This window comes from Rhea pennata, chromosome 9, assembly GCF_028389875.1.
Source record: "Rhea pennata isolate bPtePen1 chromosome 9, bPtePen1.pri, whole genome shotgun sequence".
Lineage (NCBI taxonomy): Eukaryota > Metazoa > Chordata > Aves > Rheiformes > Rheidae > Rhea > Rhea pennata.
The window spans coordinates 26,866,396-26,885,765 of NC_084671.1; the positions used below are offsets into that span (position 1 = coordinate 26,866,396).

The following is a 19,370-nucleotide window of genomic DNA, read 5'->3' on the forward strand; positions in this document are numbered from 1 at the left end:
CTCAGAAGGTTATTTATGCTGGTCTTGGGAGTGCGGCCCTCTCCAGCAGCCATCTCTCTGGCCTTTCTAGCAGGAGAGAGGTTCTTGGTCGTTCTCTGTAGCTTCTTTTTCTGCAAAAATTGTTGAAGGGTCAGCTGGAAGCAAAGAGATTTGTATTGGGAGGCTCTTTTCTACCTGACCACTCTTCTTAGCACCGATGGTATCAGTGACCAGGCCTATGCAACGCTCAGTTCCTGCATCAGGAGTACCCTTTCCTAATGCTAATAGAACAGGGTTTCGCTCTGCTACCTATAGGATTTTTTCTACAGCAGGAATCAACTGGTCCTAGCCACTCTCCCACTCTTATCAAACCTACTAGAAATACTCTTAACTGTTCTCCTGACAGTATCCAGGAAGAACAGACAAGACTACCTACACTGTTGCCATACTTGTAACGTTCCAGCATCATGATTCAGACTATTCTTTTTTCAAATAACATGACTGGAAAAATTAAAAGATTGGAAGTTCATTATGATGACTTGCACAATTAATAGTTTACAGCTGATTTCTTAAAAAGATGATGTCTTCAAGACAAAAAAAATTGTGCTGCCACAGGTTCTCTTGCTTCAGCTATAGCTGACAAAGCATCTGCATCTTTCTTGGTTTGGACCATAAATTTACCTGTTAATATTTGCCTATATGCTTTGAAGACTAGATCTGTGATGGCTTTCCTCTCTAAGCCTGTAGTTCCCCAACTTCCCTGTTAGATCGCATTGTTAAAAACTTAATTAGGAAGATCTTAGTTATTGCTGCAAGCAACCCTGAATACTGCGTACTCTAGAGCCACTACGCTTTCCGGCATTAAAGCTTAGACATGGAAACGTGGTCATCACAGTGCTTTGAACACTGCTGTTCTGTATTTGCATCTCATTCTCAGCACCGGTGCAGCAGGCTCGTGGGCATGCACAGCAGTTGGTGGCTGTTGCTTGAAGCCATCAAATCAGAAGGGAAGCCAACTTAGGTTGGAGGCTTAGGTTTATAGCTGTGGTGGAGAGCTTTATTTCAGAAAGGCTTTTAATTAAAAAATACAAATAAATTATCCCTTGAAACTTCATCCTCATCCAAAAGCATAATTTTTCATGGTATTGCAGGTATTTGAGAATGCATGCCTAAATTCACCGGTGGATTATTTTGGAGTGCACACTAATCCTAGGAGATTTCCACCAAGCAGCACTTGCAGTGGCAGAACAGATCCAGCAGTATTGCATGTTGCCGCTCTCATTCCCCTTCCAGTATCTATGAAGTGCAGCCGTTTCTCACATAACTCCCCTTTAGCCATCTGTGAAGTCCAGCCATTCCTCACACACTATCTGTGACTTTTGTCAGCTTCTTCTACTGTCATATCCAACAATTTCTCATGTCATGTCCAGTAATTTCTCACATCTTATTCAGTTATCTTAACATCAGGCCAAGGCCTAGACATTTGCCTGGAGCCCTGACATATATGTTACCTCAGCTATCCTAAAATAGAGTTAATATGTTCCTTTCATATTAGACAAATTTTATATTACAGTGGGGGAAAAAAGTGTTGCATCTGGATCAGGCATAGCAGGCTGCTCTCCTGCCTCTGCTCGTTTGTAACGTTTATTGCAGCAGGCCTCAGAAGTGCCTTGGATTTCTCTATCTGTAAATCACTAACTAATCTTAATGCTCATATACTGATATGCATGCTCTGTAGTTTTTTTTAATTAATGTTTTACTCTATATTTAATATATAGAACGAGACAGATTATAACTAGAATAGAGGAAGACTCAGAGGCAGGTGAATGAAATGTCAAAGGAGGAAAAGGGAGAGAAAGAGATTTGAGGAGCCACAAAAGGGGAGAGGGAAGTGGAGTGGGAAGATTATATTGAAACAAGCAGGAATAAGAACAAGTCAAGAAATTCAAAAACCAACCAAAAGTGTAAGATCCCGTCATTGGCCAGTAGTGACTGTTTGGCTTGTCTGCCAGTAACCAAGTCCCAGGTCGTGGTTTTGCTTTGCTTTGACCAGGAGGTAATTTTTTGCTATAATCAGTACTTAGGATATTTCAAAAATTGAAGGCTGAGGCAACAGACGTAAGTTATTTCCATTTCGTATGAACAGAAGTCAGCCCAAAATGAATAACTGCTTGAGATGCTTGCTGCTACTAAAAAGAAGGGAGATGGCAGTGCAGGAGACAGTGACCAGTTTCATATTCTGCATATGAATTACAAATTAAACCTCAGGGAAGACCCATTTTTTTGTAGTAGCTCCTGTGTAGTCTTTCAGAGGTAGGATACAGAACTGTAGTTCTCTAGCTAATTTGGAATATTTTTCTATTTTGTGTGTTAATCCCATCCCCCCCTTTTTTTTTAATGGGGGTTCCTTTCTTATTTAAATACGAGTTTCTAGGTAGGCCTTTCTCTCCCTTTAAGCATCTTTTTCATTACCATGCATCTGGGAGAATGAATTAAAATTGTATAAAGCTGTAATATAATTGTATATGAAACACCCGTTTAAAAAGAAAAAACGTTAAATCAAATTGTCCAGTCTTAATTTTCTCCTCCCTCTCTCTGTTTTGAACTGGTCTGAAACAGTAACGCTGTCTCTAGATTATCCAGGCAATCGCGGTTCCTAACCCAATGCCTTACACAAAAGAAAATGCCTTTTTCTTTTTTGTGTATCTCTACTTTGTTTATTGTCTGTTCTATGAAAAGAATGAACCAAGGGCCCTGAGGAACAGGTAGTATTTGAATACTGCCTGTTGATAGTGATGGCATCCTCACTTACAAGGATGAAAGATTTGTACTTGTTTGTATAAAAATTTTATAGAAAATGAAATCGTAGTTTTCTCCAAGCTTCTGAGTGCTTAGCACATAATTTCCTTGGTACCTAACTTCCTTGGTTTTTGGAAATCTTGAAAAATCAAAAATGCGTTGGACAGTGCAGTATCTTCCTAAAGGAGGTAGTCAGCTGCTCCGTGCTCCCGCCCAAAGGACGTCCTGCCATACGTGCTCGTGTGCCCCAGAACTTTTTACATTGCTTTCCTCTTGGCAGCATCACTTTTTCTGTTATGATTCAGCTGACCATCTCACCGTATACCATACTAGAGCCTTAAAATACTGCACACTAAATCACAGTCGTCTCACACCCTGCGAGGTTGAAGGTATCCAGCAATTTGGGCCAATATTCTACACAAATGAGAAAGACAGAGAATGCAGTCTGCCGAAATGTGGTATGGCGAAGATCTGAACAAAATAATTATCTGTTATTAAATCGTTGTAAGCAGATAAGTAACGAAGTACACTTGGCCACCAAAAAAAAGGAATTGGCAAAATGCAAAAGAAGAACCAGAAACAGTCGTGAAAGGAGAGGAATACTGCTGCGGGCTGTCTTGGCCACCCACCCAGTTAGAAAATTTTTAAGAATTGTGTTTGTGGAGGCTCCAGAAGCAATCATCTTCATGTGATCTGAGGAATGTATCAACAAGAATAGGAAAAATGGGGGTTTTGTCATTTAGCAGTGTTGATAAATATTTGCTATTTTTTATCGCAGGTTCTGTTTTCAAATTGTGATAGAAAGCAAGCCCTAGCAGTTAGCTATTGCCATACACGGCAAATTCTCATATTCATGAAAAAAATTAACGTAAATGTAGTAAAAACAAGTATAAATATCTAAAACCTTTTGGAGAGAAGCGGAATTACAGGAATTAACTGAACTAGAGAAAGAGGCATATATAAAACTAATTCCCACCCACTTACTTCTGTGCTAGAGAGGAAACTCCTGCTGTGTTTCTTCCCCCAGAAACACTTGTGGTGCTAAAGGCTCACGTTAATGCTCACTTTCTATATTTTGGATGATCCTTACGGTTACTTATCTCATCGGTCTGGTATGTTGACGGTCCTTGGCACGTTACTGCTCTTTCCGTTCTGGACTTCAGCACAGCGTGCGCAGATACACCTTCACTTCTGCCTCCCTCACGCTGTTGTCCAGGTCATTGGTGTTGACACTTACCTGTGGGCTTCTGGCACTGATCTCTGCTGACTCTATTTTAAAGCCTTCTTAACAGGATTAGCAAGCTGGTGCTCTTCTGTTTCTGAAGTGATGAATTCTTGACCAAAAGTTTGGAAAACAGACTTTCTGCTGTCAGAAGAAGTCCCTCTTTATCATCTGACAGCCAGAAAAGGGAGTCATTTTCCAGGACGCATCTGTGCCTCCTGAGCCTTTGCTCTCAGCCAGAAGGATCTGCGGTAAAACTACCTCTCTCTTCCACCCTTGCTCCCAGAGCCCGGTGATCATTTGTCTTCTGCATGCAGATGAGCAGCAGGAGCATCCTTTTTCTTGTTTGTTTTTGGTAGCGTTTCAGCTTCCCCTCCTGGTAGGCCATGCAAGTACCAGATGTTCACAAGTGAACGTCCTGTCTACCTTGCTAGATTTGCCCACTTAGGACCCCCAGAGATGATCAGTAGCATGCCTGAACTCAGCTCTGTGAGACTGCTGATCCATGAGGTTGGGTGAAGTCCACAAGAACCTTTCCTGACTGCAGGACGGAGGAATGCAACCTCCTTACGGGCCTCAGCTCTTGTTCCTGTTGGCACTGATTTTTCCTGTCTCTAACCAATTGAGAGCTTTGCTTTGGGGGACTTCCCACAGGCTGAATAACAAACTACCTGCTCGAGCAGGGCAGTCTTCAATGCAGTTGTGACTTGAGACAGCTGTAACTAAACCAGCTGCCCTCGCTGCTGCTCCGTGGTGCTTACTACATGCCAACGCTGATACTGATCCTATGGGGCTAAATAAGTTAAGACCATAAGAGGCTTATGTTGTCTTTTGAGGATTAGTGATGACTTCATGGATGCTGTCCCTTCTGAATGCCACACAGCAGAGCACACTCACCATTTCTGGTGCCTCGACAGAGGTACCATTAAAAAAACAGCAAACAGTGTCTCTGCAATTGGGCTTTTTTAACATTAGAATACTTCCGTGTGATCGGTCACATCCACACAAAGTTGTTCAAGAAACTGCTTTTCTGTACCTTTTGTTTCAAAAAAAATTTTTTTTTGTTTTTTACTTTTGTGTGTAAGTTCCTTCAGCTTCTAGCTTCAGCAGCTTTTTAAATGCAGAATCGTCTATAAAATAGACTCACAACTCAAGTCCTATAGGATTTGAAGTTTTAGTTATGAGGTTCAATTGTTTGCATTCTTTTTTATCAGCCTCTCACATGGTAGTGTACTTACTTTTATGAAGTGCTTTACCATTGCTGTGAGCTTATGGATTATTTTTGAGCAGATTTGTGTTTATAACATTTTTACTGCCTACAAATATTTTTGAGCGAGAATCCCTAGTTTGTCAGGTCTCTGCAGATGAGGTGTGCCTGCGCCCCTGCAACCGGCCAGATAGTGTGCAGGTGCCCAGGGTATCACCAGTGTCCAGTAGGCAGCAAACATTGATCCGTAGGTACTGGCTAGGGCTGCACACATCAGATGATGAGAAATGAGCCACAGAAAATACGTAATTTCGGAGTAATCAAGCCAGCATGTATTCCCCTCTGTCTCTTCTTGGGGAAAAAGGAAAGATGGTGGCTCAGAGCTGGCTGAGAAGATGTTTTAGTGGGCTGTATACAGCCCGTGCTCAATCGTTCTGAACACCTGTATGTTGCTTTTGAACACTGGTTATCAGGCAAAGTTACCTGTAATCTCTTTCCTAAAGATAAACAGCTGCACTGTCTTCTCACCAACTACACTGAGGTCATGCATATTTATTTTGCATTTAGCTATTATGTTGTTTCTTTAGCTTGTACTGTGGAGTAATTCGAAAGGAAACGAAACATTTAACTGATGCCATTTTAAATTCTTTGTATATGCAAATAGGGAGAAAACTTAACATTTGTAGGCAGCTGCATGTGGTTTTTGCTTTTTAGCTGAATTGCAAATTGGCTTTAGTAACTCACTTGCATAAAGTTTTAAATGTACATTAAACAAATTACAAGATATTATTTAATATTCATGTGCATTTGATTAGGGTATTATTTTGGCTAATCTTAGTGTGTTTTATTTAGCAAGGTGAAGTGAGGTTGAAGTGTTTGAAAGCTCTTCAGAGTCTGTATACCAACAGAGAGTTATTTCCCAAACTGGAGCTGTTCACTAATAGATTCAAGGTAAGAGGAAATACGATTTTTGGAAGGACTACACAAATGAAAATACCATCCGTCTCGTGTTGCAGTCTTTGATTGACGTGAATTAAGTGCAAACATAAACTCATCTGCTTGTCGCTCATCTTGCAACTGCAATGGTAAAACTGTACTACTGAATGCTGAGATTAAGACAAACGCATTTTACAGTTTTTTATCTTGTAAGATTTGTCAGGCTGGGCCAGGATGGTTATTTATCTGTTTGTCCTATTTATTGATGGCTTGTTCGTTACTGTTGCTCTGTCTGCTTGTGTGTGTTTAATTTTAAAGTTTTTGATTTTGAACGACTTGCCCAGGGCGCTTCACACGTTCTAAATGGTGTCTGAAAGCGGCAGCCTGACAAAGAGTGTTGCAGAGATGCTTGTTAGCTGAATCTGTGTGTGTGTGTTTTGTGTAATGCGCTGCCTTGCAAACACCTTGCTCCAGAACAGGAGGTTAAATTGCCTTTTAGACAACCCCCTTCCCTCCCCCCCAGCATGATTATCCTGTTTTGGAGAGAGTCCTGCAGAAATATGTTATGTTACATTTGCCTAGCACAAATACATTGGCTTTTTTGCTTAGCATCTTAATGAAAATGTGGCTGTTGACTCACTTTTTGGCGTGCCTGTGTTGGTTCGCAAGTGGAGGACCTGGAGAGCTGAATCCTGCTGTGGTGCTGCCAGGATGCTCTGGGAGGAAAACTTTCCGGCCCTGTCACCATGTCAGCTGGCACCTTTTACCATCACTTCTGTGTTGTACAGAACATGTAACTGTAGTAAAGGCTGCCTCCCCAAGGAAATATTAATTTAATTTATTTCCGTTTAAATCCAAGAATATAAGTGCTGATGAAAATTCTGTTTAGAAAGGAAGTGGAGATTTAAATTCTCTACTCATAAATAAAATAACTACTGTGCAGCAGACTGAAAAACTTTTCACATTTAGATTTTATATTGCTTCATTGGTTTCCTCCATCATTGCCGAAACTGTTAACTCCTTCAGAATAGTTTCATTTAGAAAAACACAAAATACAGAAAACTTACGATATCTTCCCTATATCTCTCATCCTTACCATGCAGCCTTTAACTGCATCCGTTAGAGAGATGGAGGAAAAAAAGAAATTGCTTAAATGGCAAAAAAGTCTAGAGATTAAGAAAAATTTTCTGTCCAAAGCGATAGGTATATAAGAGAACAGACTGTTTGTAAAAGTTGTGGAGTCTCCTTCATTTGTGTTTTTTTAAGGACAGGTTAAATAAATATCTGTGAGGAATGAAAGAGGTATGTTGACTTTCAAGTAGGAGAGGAAACGAGATTGTTTCCTGAGATCCCTTCAAGGCTTATATTTTTCTCATTTTCTGAAGTTGATTTCTGTGGCTGTTGCAGTAAAGACAAAATTCCCCCTTGTAGAAGAGCACCAGGCAAACAGGACCTTCAGACTTCGGATTGCTTCCCTACTCCCTTTGTAGGTCTGGTTTACTTATCATCTCAGGACAACCCGAAATGCTAGTTACCCCTCTAGAAAAATGAACCGTCAAGCTCTTTGCTGCCGTTTCTTATTTCTTCTGTGCAGACTTGCAGATTTCCTTACACCTGCTGCTTCTCTAAATTGGTTTCTTTCCAGATAGGCCTCTAAACTCTGATGGTCCCTGTATCTGCTTCTGTTCGCTAGAGGATGTGCTGATGGCTTCTCCTGTAACCTCCTACAATTTAATTTGTAGGAGGACACGTTCTGCTTGGAGTCTGACTCTGTGCCATCCTCCAGCAAAACTCTTCAAGACCGTTGGAGGCACTTTGAGAAATGATCACCCTGTAATGTGGTTTGAAAAACTACAGGAACATGAAACTCCTAAGCACTTCCCCCTGACTTTTTTTCAGAATATAGATACATTTATTCATTAAAAGGAGAAGAAAACAGCTTAGCATCTACATTTTGTGTTTTTTCTTGCTTTACAAAGACAAAAAGAATTTTGATTTCTGTCCAAAAATTCAGAGAATAGGAAGCATGCTGGGGAATCTTTATCTTTCTTCTATTCTGGTAAATCTTTTATTACAAAAATCTGTATCATTATGAATTAGAGAAATTAGAGAAAAGGTGAATTCAAAGTCAACAATATATATATTTAACGTGGTAAAGATTCACCGGTTTCTATTTCCAGCCGCATTCAAGAGGGCAAAAAGCTGGCATTGCCTAAATGACTAGACACAACTGTGCCAAGCCAGAAGCAGCCCTTGGCCCTGGGGTGGAGCAAAGTTTCAAATCAATGTGTTTTGAATCCGTGATGCATTACTTGAACGTCTTGCCACCACCGGCCACCCCCTGAAAAATAACCTAACTGCCATTCTCATTTCCATGGCTGCTCATTTGTATCTGCTCACCTGACTTTTATAAGCTTGCCCAGTTCAGCTCGACCCAGTCAAACTGTCAAGAGAAGTCTCTCTAGAGATCTCCTAGGTGTTTCAAGCTTAAGTGAATTTGATCCAGAATGACTTTTATGAGATGTTAATATTTTACCACTTTCCAGAGAGCTGGGAAGGGCAACTTGTTATGTCCCTCCTCAGAAGGAGTGGTGGCTGTTCTTGCCCAGTGTTTCTCAGTGTTTGAGGGTGAGTTGCTGGTGGGGAATGTTTCTAGGAGCAGATGTTCTTCTAGTAATTAAGCTTAAAATGGAGGGGGGGAAAGTGTTATCTATCAGAGAATTTTTTTCCATCGAGAAATCCTGATACAAACAGCAATAGAAGAAATAGATGATGAAAAGATGGGAACAGGTGGAGACAGAAAAGATGGGCTAGCTGGGAATAGATATCGATTCTGTAGTCCATGCCAGAGTCAAGGCACCTGCGAATTTATCTGACCCTTTCCAGCTGCAGGCTGCTGGCTCCATGACGAGTGGCAGAAGGAGATATATTTGCTCTTGCAACCAGCCTTCTTCGCACCCTAATTAATACAGTTAGTATGAACTGATCTTTTTAAACAATGTAAATTAATATTTTTAAGTTATAAAGTTAAAAATACAGGTCAAGATACAGGCACATGTCTTATTCTACTGCTGTACTGTGCACAAGAAATTTCTGTCAAAGCAGGTTGAACAGCTGGGCTCTGAGTTACTAAACAGCTGCAGTTAAGTCATTAAGTGTTCAAGTCTCATTTTCAAGCATCCTGACTGGTGCTATCACGCTGAGGTGCTGGCAGCACAGCAGAAAAGAAAAAAATACACATCAGCACTGTTAATTTTAGATTTTTAGAGATACATGAGGTTTCTGGCAAAATTCGGAGGAAAGAACAGCTTTATTGGATAAGAGAATATTGACACATCAGCCAGTTTCCAAGATTGAGAAGGACTCCGAAGTCAGTGGGTACCTCTTGTGTGGGCAGAAGAGAAGATCTCTTCCACTCTGCACTTTCTTTGGAAGCTTAAAAGGCTTATTATACCTGTGTGCTTATTCACTTGTGTGCAGTTTGTTTTCTTTTGTCTCCTGTCAGCTCTCAGGAGTTCCCAATGGTGTCCTGGTGTTTAAGATAGACTTTGAGAGATTGTATGAAATACTACGGAAACTTTAGGAGTAAAATCTCTCACTGTTTTTTCTCCTGATTATGTTTTCTTAGTTGTTGTTTCTTGGCCAAAAGCTTAGGAAAATTGGCAGCAATTGTGTCTTCTCTACAAACAGAATTTCCTATTTGGAAAGTTATTTTGCTGTTTGAGTTTCTCTATGGACATCTCACAGTCTATAAGATTATCAGATATAACAGTTAAATACATCAAATTTTCCAGGAATTTTTATGGTAACAGAGGTGCAGTCAGTCTTAACAACACAAAGTATCTCTACAGCTCAGTGTTGTTTGAGAGGTAATACTGGAGATACCATGCATACTTTACATACTGTTCCTACATTTCAGTGTTGAAATAAGGATCTGTTGGTTGATGTCCACTGTTAGCTTTTTAACACCTGGAACAGTACAAAAAGGAGTTGGGCACCTTTATTTTGTGCTGCATTGTTCTTGGGGACTTTTAATGGTGCTTTCTAGAATTTACTTTGTTTCTTTTCCAATCTCTGACTTCTATTTTTTCACATCCCCCAATAACATATAGCACCTAGTCTGTCCTGAAGCAGGTCAAGCCACAGAAATCGAGTTTTATTTCAGATGGCCCCATTGCTTTTCATTAACTTGGTTGGTCAAGCAGAGAGTACCAAGACATGTTGCATTTTTAGGGATGGATAGAATTTCTCTCCAGATTGGGAGGGCAGTATATGTGCATCACATCTATTTTAGGTTGACAGTTAGCAAAATGAAACTGGAAGGAAAGAAACAAACCTTTAGGAGACTTCTCCTATATAACCGCTCCAGAAGATGTAAAATCATTAGGTTTGCTTGGAAAGTGGTGTACTTGTCTCTGCTAGAAAAAGTGGGGTGTGAAGTGGGGCCATTTCTGTGCTGTGATCCAACCCACGTATCTTCCTTCTCAGGAAAGAAGTATTTAATAAGATCAGTCCAGAATGGTGCTTCAGCTCCACAGTGTGCTTGCTTATTCCCTCCAAAACGCACAAGCATAACGAATGTTTCTTTAGCGCCTGTTCCCATTCCTGTGTACTTGCCGGTTGTTCCATCGTGCGTACGGCGCAGAGCTCCCATGGATGCTCCCACGGATAGACACCTTAAATGCTTGAATGCTGTCAAAGGGTCCTCGTGTGTCTAGTGGAAAGATCTTTCTCGCCTAGATTATTTGTTTTGTAACCTACAGAGCTCTTCAGCTGATAGCTCTTTGTGGGGTTTGTTTTCTGGTTTGTTTTGTCACTGTAATAAAATTGCTTTTCAGGATCGCATTGTATCAATGACACTTGATAAGGAATATGATGTCGCTGTGGAAGCCATTCGATTAGTCACGCTAATACTTCAGTGAGTATTTCTCTGAACTTGTGTGTTCTCTCTGAAAATTGCCTTAGCCAGTAATACTTAATTGACTTGATTTCTTCACTTGTGCAATGAAGTGAATCTCATACTTTACATTTAGTATGAATTTGAACTGAATATGTAATAATGTTGTCAGCAAGCTAAAGCAAGATACTTGATTATATGAACCAACCTGCCTTTAATGGCTGGTGGATCTAATGCACTGGGATCCAGCCACTGCAGTCTCATGAGGATGCCGCTGGAGAAGTTCTGCTAAGGCTCTGTCATATATTCTCTAAACCATATGTTGAAGAAAATCTGTTTCACAAATGTATGTGTAGAATTTCTGCACTATAGTTTTATTACCAGGTGAAATAAAACTTCTAAGAGCCTTTTCAGATGAAAGATTAGACTAGCTTTTCCTGTTAGTGAAGAAGTCTGACTTCAGTTTTTATTTATTGGTCTTTCTGCTTTACAGATTTTAAGCTTGGAATATTAGGAAGAAAAGTAATCTGATATCTACTTCTATATTGCTGATATTTTTAAAGCAATTATAAAACAGCAACAAACTGTGATCATGGAAGAGATGTAGAAAATACCTGATCCCTACTCTGTTAGCTATGTTTGGGGACACCATAAGATTTAGGTGAACAATTTGTCCAGTGCATGTATCTCCTTTTTTCTGTTTTCCTGGTTGCATAATGATGAAAATACAGCTACAAGCTGATGCATTTAGGACTAAAAGAATATGTGTCACAGTTATAACAGTACAGGGCAATATTTTGGCAGGCAGGAACTCTGGAAAGGTGTTAGGGACAATCATGATGGGTAATGATGACTTCCCAATTATTTGTAGTCTACAAATAGCCGAAAGGTGGACAGATTCCTGATAAATAAGAATTTCTGATAAATGCTGACTAAACAAGGAGAGAAGTTGCATTATTTCTGTATGTAATACATGATATCTGTTGGTGATACTGTGATACCACTGATGGAATGCTATTGCTGTTCCATTGCTCAAAGCATCCTTCAAGGGTAATATTGAAAAATTGAAATTATTTCAGAAAAAACATGCACAAAATCTGCTTTAAGCTCAGATACTGCAGAAGGCCTGACTGTATAATTCACCTGAGACTAGGATAAGACGTGGTTTGCTCTGGTCAAGAGTTAATTATAGAAAAGAAAATTTTTAACGTCTTAAATTCAGCAGTCCTAATAGGGCAGGAGACTGAAGGAGAAAAAGGGTTACGAGGTCCCAGCTTTGAATATTTCAAAATATCTTGCGAATTAAAAGTTTTAAAAGCAAACAGGCAGTGCTACGGGAGTGAATAAATTCAAGCAAGCAATAGATAGCATTTTCCTCATGCAACATTTCTAGGACTTTAACTTAATAATGTGTGATGCGAAGTATTTGGTATCTTGCAGCATGAGTATTGGAGTCAATTTGATGGTCTAAGTGGTTAAGCAAGGCGAGATTTGTAAGTACTGGTAGTATGTTTTTCATTGAAGTTATTATATACACTGATATAACTGGGGGAAGGATATCAGAAGAACTTTCAGACTTACAAGCCCTTTAAGTAGCTCTTTATTTGGAAACTGAGCCAAGGATCTTTGCAGTCAAGGTTCTTCCATGTAGGATTGCTAGATTGTTATGAAGGGAAGCAACCTTGTAGCTGTCAGAAGTTACCGGAGGTGAGTGGGTTGAAATTAAACATTTGTTATAGTTCAGGTGTTACTTTCTGACTCTTTCAGCGGAAGTGAAGAAGCTCTGTCGAATGAAGACTGTGAGAATGTTTATCACTTGGTGTATTCAGCACACCGGCCTGTTGCGGTAGCAGCTGGGGAATTCCTTCACAAAAAGTAAGTTATCGGTTATCTATGGAATAAGAACAGATTCAGGACGGCTTTCTAGTAGTGGTATGGTCTAAATGCAAAAGAAGCAATAGACCAAAATACTCCAATTTAGCCAAGTTTCACATACTTAATTTGAAACACGGATTTCCTCTCTTGTTTAAATTCAAGATCTAAATACATAAAGAAACAGAACGTACATTTTTCTTGCTCAAGGGTTCAGATAATTTTTACTGATTTCTCAAGGGCTAAATATAAAAGGTTGCATATGTTTCTCCATATTAAATTTGTTATAAATCCTGTAGCTTTGTTGAATTGCTGCTGTGATATTATAAAGCCTATACAGCCCTGGCTTGTCTACCTGATAAGCAGTCGTCACGCTTAAGAGCTTTTAAATCAGTTTATCTCCAGATTATCAATTTTAAGAAGTTTTAAAAGATTTTAATAATTAATAAATTTGTTTCTAAGCTCTGTCTTCCCTTAAAAATGTGTTACAGCATGGTTACATATTTCCTGAAACCACTGTCCTAGAGGAAATGGGCTAGCTTTTCTGCTGACGTGAATCGTACTGTATCAGCGAATGTCAGCAGGGCATTGCCGCATCCCGGTTGTTAATCTTCTAATTGTAGTGTTAGCTAGGTAAGAAGTTAGAAATCAAAAATCCGTAATAATTTTCTTTTCCCCTTATGAATTGAGGGATTAAGTTGAGGGATTAGAATTCTTTAATATGCTTACAAAGTATTGTTATCAGAACACAGGTTATATAATTTTTCATCTCAAGATACAGATGAAAGGGAAAAAAAACTTAAAATGCCACTTTTTGTTTGTCAGTGTTCTTATCATTTTCCTTGGTTAGTCCACAGTAAGTGCAAAATTTTCATGGTGGGTTTCCAGGATTCCATCTCTATGATCAGACATTGTCTGTTTCTTGGAATTGATTTACAATATTCAATTACCTTTAGTTTCCTCCATGATATTATACAAGTTATAGGAAGTGGTTAGATCTCTTTTAAAAACAGTGTACTGAAATAGCTGTCAATTAACATGTGACAAAATGGTCTGGAAGAAATGGCTAAAAGGTAAATGCATTTGTCCAAAGACAAATCTGTATGCTAGTGAGAAGACAAAACTTTATCTTAGCTTTTCTTTGCAATGAGTTATTATGCTATATTCTGTAAATACGTCTCTTGAGGTAAATAATATTGAAGAAAAATTGTCGCATGCCTAACGCTCATTTTCTCTTGGTTTCCACTAACATGTAAGAGCTTGTATTCTAGTTTAAGTAGGTTAGAATCTACCTGAGGCATTTGGGATAGGATTGATCTCACCTAATACTGTCTGTATAAATGCCAGTTTCTAAGTGTAAGTTGGTCATTAGGCTCTGTAGCTAGTGAAGGAGAGTAGATACTATGGCTCAACCCTGTGGTAGATATTTAAGATATTTCAACACCTACACAGGTGCTTGTTTCTATCTATTAATTTATCACTCAGTAGGTGAGCCAGGGAAATAAGATGATGTCCATAAAAGATAAATAAAATATAAGGTTTGCGCGTAATAAAAACCATATCTGCAATCGTGTTAAGCTAGCAAAATTGAGTGCTGAGCAATATGGAATTAGCCAGGCATCAGGGAACTTGATACAGAATTGATAATTCACATAAAAAAGAAACCCAGACATTTGACTGGTTGTTTGCTTTATCTTTCATGCTGCTATTGGCACCTGAGCTTGGTTGGGATAAATGAGGTATCAAGTATGTTTATACCACATCCCAGTCAGCATGACCACAGTGAAGGTTCAACCTTAGTTCTTACAGCACTAGTGGAATAAGTACTCCCACTGTCGTAAAACTTGAAAATTTAAAAATGCAAAACTATATAAGTCATGCAAATGTATAAAACTATGCAAACTTCTTCATTACAAATGTTTTAGAGATTTTTTTACCTGGGTGAAATGCTTCCATCCCTATGAACTTGAAGACACTGAAGATAAATTCATCTCTTCTGGCAGGAAGAGGTTGTACCTTTTTTCCCTTGAAAGAAATAGCTTGAGATATTTTTATTGTATTTTATGAACAAATCTGCTATCACAAGAATGAATGTTCATCATATTGTTGAAGAAATGAGATTTGTTTTGATAAACATGATAGCTCCTTTTGCTTATTTTTAGACTGTTCAGCAGACATGATCCCCAAGCTGAAGAGGCTCTAGCAAAGAGGAGGGGGCGAAATAGTCCAAATGGAAACCTTATTAGAATGTTGGTTCTTTTCTTTCTTGAAAGTGAGGTAAAAAAAATTTTTGTTTTTAATCTTTACATGTTTACTAAAACCTGGAAATTAAGTAGTGATTTATCAACATCAGTAACGGGTTGTCTTTTTCTTTCCTTTTTAAAAATACTGTATACCCTTTATCCTATCTCCTTGTCCATTGAGTGAATTCAGGACAATATCTTCTCTATGGTTTATTTTACCTGTCCCCAGTGTACTCCAAACTGTATTGCTACCAGGATTCAGCAACATATAAAAACGTTACTGATGCTTTTTGTAAGATAATCAACTAAAGAGTTTACCTTTGGAGTTACTCTTTATGAAGTAAATATATTTAAGTAGAATCCTCTCTGAGATTGGATCAGGTTGCTCAGGGCTTTATCCATTGGGTCTTGAAAATTTCCAAGGATGGAGACTGCAAACATGCATATGGTGGTTTTAAGTGCTGAGCAGCCACATTCAAGATAGGATTTTGTGGGATAAATTAATAGAAGTTAGCAGATGGGGAAGGATTTACAAATAAATGTACATATAAATAAATAGAAATTCATTTCACTGTAATATGTATAAAAGACCTGGATCATTTAAGGGGCATAGGTATGAACTGGGTAAGTTTATGAAGGGGATTGTTTATTGAAATAGTATATATAAGAAGTTCTTATGGTAAAAAATACTGGGAAAGGCACTTGAATGGAGGAAAACTTGACAGATAAATGTCAAGTACAGAATATGAAGACAGAGTCAGGGAAAGGTTCAAAAATGATAATTCAATTCAGTAATCAGCTGTGAGGATGAAGAGAAATACAAGATAGAGATGCCGAGGAGGAGGAAGGGTAACATTTAGAAGCAAGGTTAAAGTTTAGTTAATGTCAATGTTTTTTAGAAACACTCTAGAAACCTGCAAGTAAAGACAGATGAATCACCGCTACCTGTATGGGCTGTCAATCTGCTATCTAAAAGGATTTGTATTTGCAGCTTCATAAAAAATTAGATTGTAATATTTGATCGTAGTTTCTGCTGAAAATACCAGAATTGAGCGGAAGACAATAAGCTTTGCTAGTTGGTGTAATCACTCGCTAACAAGTGTTGAAGTGAGAAGACCAAATGGCCATAGGCAGGTCCTTAGACACGTCAATAGCAGTAGGGAGACGAGAAGGACAGTGAGTCCCAAGAGCCTCATCCACAGCCAGACAGGAATACGTGCACTGAAGCAAATTGCTCATAAGCAAATGTGCTTATTTGCCTACTTCTTTAGGGCAGATGTGTGAGTTGCCACGTTCTCCTTGGGCTTCTCTGTCCCGGCTCCTGTTTATATATATCGTATTCCCAGCTAGGAGCTAGATCTATTGATGTGGGAGCTGTGCTGAACTGTCCTGCCCAGTATCCTTCATGCCTTGAATCTGAGTGTGTTCATGGTTGGAAGTTACCCAGAATGAATCTTGTCCATCATTCTGAGGAGAGAACGGGTGAAGAAACTCAACTTTGGTCCCAAAGCCACAACCAGCAGAGTGCTTGGCTGGGTAAACCACACCCTGCTCCCCGAGAGCACTTCTCCCTCAGGGCGAGCTTTCTGTTATTGCCGTCTTTGAGAGAGCGATCACAAGCAAAGGTGAATATTATGGCTCCAGGTTGGATAAAGGCTTGGTGAGCTGGGAGACTGCATCCGCAGAGGACTGGAAGACATAAGCAGAGATATCTGCGAGGGTGTGTTTGGAAGGAGATACATATTTAACCCTATGACAAGCATTGGAAAGCTCTGTGACATATGACAGTTTCCTCAAGGGTTGTCAGAAATCAAAAGTAGATACGTGTACTGATACCACCTTCCTTAAGCTCTTAGATGTTTTCCTTGTTAGGAGTCTGGCAAGTCTAGCAAGTCAGTCAGCACTGTGTATTTTGCTTGTTGTTTTTTGATGGTGGCTAAAGATCGATTTCTGAATCAGTAGACACCTATGAATTATTTTTCTCACTTTATAACAGTTATGTTAATTCACATAAAGAACATTTTTTGCAATTAAGATAAGTTAGTATCAATTCTTTATGCACTGAAATGACTAGGTTTTCTGCTACTGTTTTGGGAGACCAGAATTAGGACAATTCTGTTTTTGGAGCTCCATGTATTGTATAGACAGATCACAAAGGTATACTTAGTGACAATTTTGAATCATTACATGATTATTTCAAAACATAAATGCACATAAACCTAACAAAAACTTCATAGTACTGTATTTTATAATTACCGTACTCCTAAAAAATGTAAACGTTCAGGCTCAGTTTTCAACGTATTGTTGTTTGATTCATGTTGCTAAAAACGGCTCAGCGTGTTCTCCTTTTCCAGGAGTATAAGTGTAGTTAGACACCATTAGACAAATTTTAATTTTATTGCTGTCTATCAAGTTCAAGCTAAAGCTGAATATTGTACTAAAATGAAACAAGCATCTCCATATCCATGTTATGCACCATTATTAAAAGCAATTTGAATGAAAAATAAGTATCTGTTCGAAAGAATGCGTTATAGCTCTCCCTTATTCTCATGTCCCACCATCTCTTCTTTTTATAATGCGGTCAGAAAGTGAGAAAAAGTAAGTTCAAGTCTTCCAGGTCAAAACTGCGAGGGAGATTTTCACAGAAAAGCTAGTCCATGGAAAATAAGCTCAATATATTTTTCTTGCATTTTCCATTAAAACATATCCCCGTTGTCATGCAGTTACATCATTCATTTGAAAGAAGACTTTCCAAAGTTAGTTGCTAACTTCATTTTCTTTCCGACTGTGTCCATGCCTATCGGCACTGTCCATGCCCAAATGATTGTGAAAGTTGAAGAAACAGGGCTTGCACCAGAATACGTTACTGATGGTTGCTTTGTAATTTCTAGTTACATGAACATGCAGCTTATCTGGTGGACAGTTTGTGGGAGAGCTCTCAAGAATTGTTGAAAGACTGGGAATGTATGACAGAATTGCTCTTGGAGGAACCAGTCCAAGGAGAAGAAGGTATTTGTGTAATCTTGGTACTTTATTGATATCACACAATATTGTTAATTATTCCTTTAAATGTTTGTTCCTCGGGGCATAGAGATGTTTATGCTGTGGTACATTCAGAAAGCATATTTGAAGAAGAACAGGTAATGCAGACTTTAGTTTAATCCATTTTTAATGGGTTCACTTCAAAAAGAGTGTAGTTAGTTTAATATTAAATTTTTCATCGAGATGTCTGCTGTAGTGTGGTTGCTTGAAATTTAAGACTGTGACTTTGTCTTCACATCCGAGTGTGTAAATGGCTACTATATACATGAATAGTTTAATATATTAGGTCATTAGATTTTTGAATAAAAAAGCACTTCAGGTGGTGATAGTAAAATATGGGGCTTTTCCAGACAGTGTTAACACCTAATGAATTCTCAAGAAGAATAAATTAAGTAAATTCTCTTGCAATTAGTTTTGAATGCCATTTCGTTAATAGATCCGTGTGCACAAGATTGGTGGCAAAGGGTCCCTGATGGAAGTGATGAGTTTTCTTTGAGATCCTTTATAAACCTTCAGGGTTTCCTGCTTCAGGGACCTCCGAAGTGGTGTGCCAATTGAAAAGCTGACGTACTCTTGCTGCGTCCTAGCACGATCGTCTCAGCGTATCGATGTCTGACCTTCTGGTGTCCATCTGTTATAATTGTGGTCTTCTATTTCTATGGCAAGTTCCTTAGGAAAAGAGCTGGCATTTCACAGTTTTTTGTTTGTGTATAGCCTACTGGAGCTTGGCCCTCTAGATGTGACCAGATGTGACTTCCCAAGGAACAGTATTTAATATTGCAGGATTGTGAAAATATTTTGTAAGGAAGTGCCAGTGAAGTCAGTCCCTCTCCGTCCTCCATGCCACTCATTATTTTGTAGATCTTTATTATATTCTCCCTCAATCATCACTTTTTCCAGACTGAGAGGTTCCAGCCTATTCAGTTATTTCTTCTACAGGCATCACTCCAGCCATTTGATCAGTTTTGCTGCCCTTCTCTGAATTTTCTTTCAGTTCTGCCATGTCCAATGTGAGGTGATATGAACAACTCAAAAAGCGAGGGAACAAGCTGTGATTTTATACAGCAGACAAAATGTTTTCTGTTTTGTTCTCTATTCCCACTGTTTTAAAGCTGCATTCACAGATGATGTGTACATGTCATCAAAACTGATGTTACCTGTTCTTTTCCTTCC

General features: G+C 38.9%; 1 protein-coding gene across 2 annotated transcripts in view; it reads left to right on the top strand.

Annotated features, from left to right (window-relative positions):
• Positions 1-19,370, top strand: part of STAG1 (STAG1 cohesin complex component) — a 178,067-nt gene that overhangs the window by 113,092 nt on the left and 45,605 nt on the right. For both annotated transcript variants that reach the window (XM_062583053.1, XM_062583054.1), the window contains 5 exons: positions 6,060-6,158; positions 10,982-11,061; positions 12,808-12,915; positions 15,075-15,189; positions 18,047-18,164. In XM_062583053.1, coding sequence (XP_062439037.1) covers positions 6,060-6,158; positions 10,982-11,061; positions 12,808-12,915; positions 15,075-15,189; positions 18,047-18,164 — 520 coding nt within the window. The remainder of the gene's footprint in view (positions 1-6,059; positions 6,159-10,981; positions 11,062-12,807; positions 12,916-15,074; positions 15,190-18,046; positions 18,165-19,370) is intronic.